General features: G+C 58.7%; 1 protein-coding gene across 1 annotated transcript in view; it reads left to right on the forward strand.

Annotated features, from left to right (window-relative positions):
* HSF4 (heat shock transcription factor 4) overlaps nucleotides 1-5,880 on the forward strand; it is a 6,803-nt gene extending 923 nt beyond the window's left edge. Inside the window, 11 exon segments of the mRNA XM_014547798.1 lie at nucleotides 3-25; nucleotides 323-398; nucleotides 539-603; nucleotides 1,105-1,207; nucleotides 1,441-1,568; nucleotides 1,690-1,917; nucleotides 2,716-2,821; nucleotides 2,894-2,959; nucleotides 5,227-5,296; nucleotides 5,566-5,662; nucleotides 5,664-5,880. Coding sequence (XP_014403284.1) covers nucleotides 3-25; nucleotides 323-398; nucleotides 539-603; nucleotides 1,105-1,207; nucleotides 1,441-1,568; nucleotides 1,690-1,917; nucleotides 2,716-2,821; nucleotides 2,894-2,959; nucleotides 5,227-5,296; nucleotides 5,566-5,662; nucleotides 5,664-5,718 — 1,017 coding nt within the window. The 3' untranslated portion in view covers nucleotides 5,719-5,880.
* The last annotated feature ends 459 nt before the right edge of the window (nucleotides 5,881-6,339 follow it).

Raw genomic sequence — 6,339 nt, forward strand, 5'->3', positions numbered from 1 at the left:
AGGCGCGGCTGCGGGAGCTCAGGCAGTACGGGGTGGAGGCGGGGGAGGGGAGCTGGGGGAGAGGGAGGTCCGTGGCGCAGAGGAGGGCGGGAAAGGGGTAGGGGAGCGGGGAGTCTGGGTGAGAGGATACTGAAGTTCTGGGCAGCCTTCCTCTCTCGGGTCTTGGCGCCTTCATCCAGACAAAATGGGCAGGGCTGTGGAACTCTGTTCTCTGTGGATGATGATCATCCGGGTGGTTGCGAGCTGGGACTTGCCAGTCTGCGGGGAGTGGTGACTGGGACAACTCTCAGATGCCTCAGCCCCTTCCCACCCCCTCTCCCAGGCAAAACGAGATCTTATGGAGGGAGGTGGTGACACTGCGGCAGAGCCAGGGCCAGCAGCACCGGGTCGTTGGCAAGGTATCCCTCTCCCCCACCGACTGACTTCCCTCTCCCCCTCCCAAATACGCCCTCTGCCAGTCCTCTACCCCACCTGAAAGTGCCCTGTTAGGCTGGGGGCGAGGTCCAAAGGGTGAATGAACCCTTTGCTTCCTCTTCAGCTGATCCAGTGTCTCTTTGGGCCACTTCAGGCTGGGTCCAGCAACACAGGAGCTAAGAGAAAGCTGTGAGTGAGAAAGCTAGGGACACCCACCTGCCCCCCACCCCCGCATCCAGCACCTTCCCTGCCTCCTCCTCCAGAAACCCCTTCCTCCGGAGTCCTCATCCCTCTCCCCCTATACCAGTCTTCCTCCCCCCAAGGCCATCTCCCCAAGACCCCCCTTGCAGGACTTTCCCCCTCTCCCCCCAACTTCACCACCAAAGCCCAACTCTCAGATCCTTCAGTTCTAGGACCTTATCCCCAAATTTCCATTCCAGCAGCCCCTTCCCCTTTTCCCCAAAGCATCCCAACATCAGAGGGTCTGGGGTTCAAACCATGCCCCCTCCTACCCCCTTTCTACCCCCAAAGGGCCCCCATCTCTGGGGGGAGCCCCTTCTGCCTTCAGCATGTGACTGATGCCCTGGCAACAGGCCTCAGCTCTGCTGACTGGGCTGCTGGGGCCTGTGGGAGGGAGGTAGTGCAGACTGTGGGGCATGAGCTGAAATCTGTATCCTGCCACCTGCACAGGTCCCTGATGCTGGATGAGGGGAGCTCATGCCCAACACCGGCCAAATTCAGTGCCTGCCCCCTACCTGGTGCCCTCCTACAAGACCCCTACTTTATCCAGTCGGTAGGTTTTGCTTCTCCTAGGGCACAGCTGGGCTTATGGAGAACCTATTCCTTTCCCCCCTTCCTCTCCCCCCAAAAAGGAGAAGATGGAGGTCAGCCTCACCCCCACCCCCAGACCAGACTCCCCAGCATGGGCTGCAAATCTACCCCCTTAGACCTGGTCCATGTGGGTACTAATTGGGTCTGGATTGCCCTGTGGCTTGAGGTGAAGGGTTAGGCCTAATCTACTTACAGCCCCTCCCAGAGACCACCTTGGGCCTCAGCATTCCTCACAGGGCCAGGGGACCCATCATCTCTGACATCCCGGAAGATTCTCCAGCCCCTGAAGGGACCAGGCTTCTTCCCTCCAGTGGTGGCAGGAGGTAGGAGAAACAGACAGGGCTGTCCTCTGGGCAGCCTGTGGGGGGAGCCTGGCAGTCTAGATGGCTGTGGGGTAGGGGAGAGGTCAGTGCCAGGTCTGGTTGAAGCTTTTCTCTGGCACAGGGACGACAGCCAGGCATTGCTCAAAGAAGAGCCAGCCAGCCCAGGAGTGGACGGCCAGGCTGGGCAGGCTCTGGCCTCAAACGAGTGTGGATTCTGTGTGACAGCCCCACCACCACTGCCTGTGGCTGTGGTGCAGGCCATCCTGGAAGGAAAAGGGAGCTTCCGCCCTGAGGGGCCCAGGAGTGCCCAACAGCCCGAACCAAGGGGGCCCAGGGAGGTACCTGACAGGTGAGCAGAGAACCTATTCTTGACTATGAGCCCCGTTGGCCACTTTGGCAGGTAGACCAGCACTAACTAGGCCCCTGTGACTTCCCAGCCTTGTCTGCCCCCTGGTGGCTGAGGAGGATGTTGGGTACTGTGAGATGACCTGATTTCTCAGAGCTGCTCTAAAGAGTACCAGCATCAGGCCCTAGCCCGTTTGGCTCAGCGGATGGAGCGGCCTATGGACTGAAAGGTCTGGGATTTGATTCCCATCAAGGGCATGTACCTCGGTTGCAGGCTCCTCCCGGGCCCAGACCCTGATCAGGGCGATATTTCTCTCTATCTTTCCCTTTCTCTTCCACTGTCTCTAAAAATCAATGGGCGATATTTCTTTCCCTTTCTCTTCCACTGTCTCTAAAAATCAATGAAAAAATATCCTTGGGTGAGGATTAAAATAATAAAATAATAAGTACCAGCATCAGAGGTCCTGGAAAGTGGAAACATCTCTGTGGTAGGGCTCGGGAATCTGCATTTTAACCGAGTCCATTGAGGTGGTTGTAAAGATTGTAAAACACACAACAGTTTAAGAACCACTGGCATTGGCAATTGCATAGGGAGGGGACACATCCCAAGACCCCAGCTCTACAACCCAGTCCTCAGGCCAAAGGTAGGAGGCAGAGACACTCTATGTGCCCGTCTGTGAGGGGTCCTCTCCTACCACTTTCTAGATATTGTTAGATTTAGACCCCGATGTATCCATGTTCCTTTGGAACCTAACTGGAGGGGGAGTGGCACTGCAGGCCAACAGTAGTTCTCCGTGCACAGGGGGCCTCTGGGCCTGGAAAGCGGGGGCCAGAGCCCAGAGAGTCTGCTGCCTTCAATGCTACTTCGGGCCCTCCCTGAAAGTGTGGAGCCTGCAGGGCCCCTGGATGTGAGTACGCCTTCAGCAGGGCATGGGGCTGTGCAACCTGGGAGGGGCACCATTGACCCAGAGCTCCCCCAGGTGCTGGGCTCCAGCCTCCAAGGGCGGGAATGGACCCTGATGGACTTGGACATGGAGCTGTCCCTGGTAAGGTGGGGGGGGGGGGAGGGCACCAAAGCCCAACTCTCAGATCCTTCAGTTCTAGGACCTTATCCCCAAATTTCCATTCCAGCAGCCCCTTCCCCTTTTCCCCAAAGCATCCCAACATCAGAGGGTCTGGGGTTCAAACCATGCCCCCTCCTACCCCCTTTCTACCCCCAAAGGGCCCCCATCTCTGGGGGGAGCCCCTTCTGCCTTCAGCATGTGACTGATGCCCTGGCAACAGGCCTCAGCTCTGCTGACTGGGCTGCTGGGGCCTGTGGGAGGGAGGTAGTGCAGACTGTGGGGCATGAGCTGAAATCTGTATCCTGCCACCTGCACAGGTCCCTGATGCTGGATGAGGGGAGCTCATGCCCAACACCGGCCAAATTCAGTGCCTGCCCCCTACCTGGTGCCCTCCTACAAGACCCCTACTTTATCCAGTCGGTAGGTTTTGCTTCTCCTAGGGCACAGCTGGGCTTATGGAGAACCTATTCCTTTCCCCCCTTCCTCTCCCCCCAAAAAGGAGAAGATGGAGGTCAGCCTCACCCCCACCCCCAGACCAGACTCCCCAGCATGGGCTGCAAATCTACCCCCTTAGACCTGGTCCATGTGGGTACTAATTGGGTCTGGATTGCCCTGTGGCTTGAGGTGAAGGGTTAGGCCTAATCTACTTACAGCCCCTCCCAGAGACCACCTTGGGCCTCAGCATTCCTCACAGGGCCAGGGGACCCATCATCTCTGACATCCCGGAAGATTCTCCAGCCCCTGAAGGGACCAGGCTTCTTCCCTCCAGTGGTGGCAGGAGGTAGGAGAAACAGACAGGGCTGTCCTCTGGGCAGCCTGTGGGGGGAGCCTGGCAGTCTAGATGGCTGTGGGGTAGGGGAGAGGTCAGTGCCAGGTCTGGTTGAAGCTTTTCTCTGGCACAGGGACGACAGCCAGGCATTGCTCAAAGAAGAGCCAGCCAGCCCAGGAGTGGACGGCCAGGCTGGGCAGGCTCTGGCCTCAAACGAGTGTGGATTCTGTGTGACAGCCCCACCACCACTGCCTGTGGCTGTGGTGCAGGCCATCCTGGAAGGAAAAGGGAGCTTCCGCCCTGAGGGGCCCAGGAGTGCCCAACAGCCCGAACCAAGGGGGCCCAGGGAGGTACCTGACAGGTGAGCAGAGAACCTATTCTTGACTATGAGCCCCGTTGGCCACTTTGGCAGGTAGACCAGCACTAACTAGGCCCCTGTGACTTCCCAGCCTTGTCTGCCCCCTGGTGGCTGAGGAGGATGTTGGGTACTGTGAGATGACCTGATTTCTCAGAGCTGCTCTAAAGAGTACCAGCATCAGGCCCTAGCCCGTTTGGCTCAGCGGATGGAGCGGCCTATGGACTGAAAGGTCTGGGATTTGATTCCCATCAAGGGCATGTACCTCGGTTGCAGGCTCCTCCCGGGCCCAGACCCTGATCAGGGCGATATTTCTCTCTATCTTTCCCTTTCTCTTCCACTGTCTCTAAAAATCAATGAAAAAATTTTCCTTGGTGAGGATTAAAATAATAATGATAAGAGTACCAGCATCAGAGGTCCTGGAAAGTGGAAACATCTCTGTGGTAGGGCTCGGGAATCTGCATTTTAACCGAGTCCATTGAGGTGGTTGTAAAGATTGTAAAACACACAACAGTTTAAGAACCACTGGCATTGGCAATTGCATAGGGAGGGGACACATCCCAAGACCCCAGCTCTACAACCCAGTCCTCAGGCCAAAGGTAGGAGGCAGAGACACTCTATGTGCCCGTCTGTGAGGGGTCCTCTCCTACCACTTTCTAGATATTGTTAGATTTAGACCCCGATGTATCCATGTTCCTTTGGAACCTAACTGGAGGGGGAGTGGTACTGCAGGCCAACAGTAGTTCTCCGTGCACAGGGGGCCTCTGGGCCTGGAAAGCGGGGGCCAGAGCCCAGAGAGTCTGCTGCCTTCAATGCTACTTCGGGCCCTCCCTGAAAGTGTGGAGCCTGCAGGGCCCCTGGATGTGAGTACGCCTTCAGCAGGGCATGGGGCTGTGCAACCTGGGAGGGGCACCATTGACCCAGAGCTCCCCCAGGTGCTGGGCTCCAGCCTCCAAGGGCGGGAATGGACCCTGATGGACTTGGACATGGAGCTGTCCCTGGTAAGGTGGGGGGGGGGGCAGGGGTTTGGGAGTTGCTGGGCTAAGCCCTTCAGTCCATGGCTGTTCTCTCAGCCAGAGCCCTAGCTCCTTTCCTCAGCTGCTTCTGTGGGGTTCTTCCTTGCAGATGCAGCCCCTGGTTCCAGAGAAGGGTGAGGCTGAACTGGCCGTCAGGGGGTTAAATTCTCCAGGCCCAGGTAATGGTCCTGGTGACCCAGGACCCGGGGGAGGCCCTGGTTGACCAGCACTACCATGATTGGGTGGGCTGGGCAGTTTGTGTTGACGGACACCCTTTGAGAGTTTAGGCTGCCCCCTAGAGCTGCTTACCTCACCCATCCCCTTACCAGTGGGGAGGCTGAGAATGGAAGTTTCATCCCAGGGGACTAGAGGGTAAGATGGGCAGGGCTCCCCTTCCCTGAAGAAAGTGGAACGTTTCTCCCTGCTGAGCACTGTCCCCTCCTCCTAGGGAAGGACTCCACTCTTGGGACACCACTCCTGCTGGACGTCCCGGCGGCTGTGGGAGGCCCAGCTCTCAGCCTGCCTGGAGCTGTAACCATTCAGAGCCCCCCCTGCGAGCCGGGCCTCCTACCTGGGTCCCGGGGCTGATCCCTCCCCCTGAGACTCTCCAGTCTGAAGCCAGCCTGGCTGAGGGCTGCCTGCAGCCTCACGCCTTTCTCGCCTTCCTGTCCCCCTGGCGGAGGCTGAGCGAAGACCCTGCTGCTCGCAGGCCCCCTTCCACTACAGTTCCAAGTTATGCACATAAACCGCATTGTTTTCTGTGTTTCTGGTCTCTTTTCTCTACCGACCAGGGAGCCCAGAGGCCTTGGGGGAGGAAGGGCGATTTTGCGTTCGTAGAAGCGTCCAGGTCCCAGAGTTTTAATGGAGAAACTCACTCCCGGAGAGGGGAAGGCTCGGGCATCCTGCTCCTAGCTCCCCTGCTTGGGCCTGGGTCCTCCGGCCCAGACCCACTGCAACCTCCGGGAGTGGGGGCTTTGGGGGCCACACCCAGCTCCGCAATGAATCCGCTCTGGGGTCCTGGGCCAGCGGGTCCCCTTCTCTGAGCCTCATCTGTGGTAGGTAAAGAGGGTCCACGAGAAGATGTGAGCGAAGCGCCTGGAATTGCCAGGCCCACAGTGGGCGCCGGGTACGTGGGGCCGCGGACCACACTGCGCCCTCGCTGACGCCCTGCGCGCCCGGAGGAGCGGGGAGGGAAGGCGGACTACGCGGAGGAATCCGAGCG

Source organism: Myotis brandtii, unplaced genomic scaffold (genome assembly GCF_000412655.1).
Source record: "Myotis brandtii unplaced genomic scaffold, ASM41265v1 scaffold486, whole genome shotgun sequence".
NCBI classification, from domain to species: domain Eukaryota; kingdom Metazoa; phylum Chordata; class Mammalia; order Chiroptera; family Vespertilionidae; genus Myotis; species Myotis brandtii.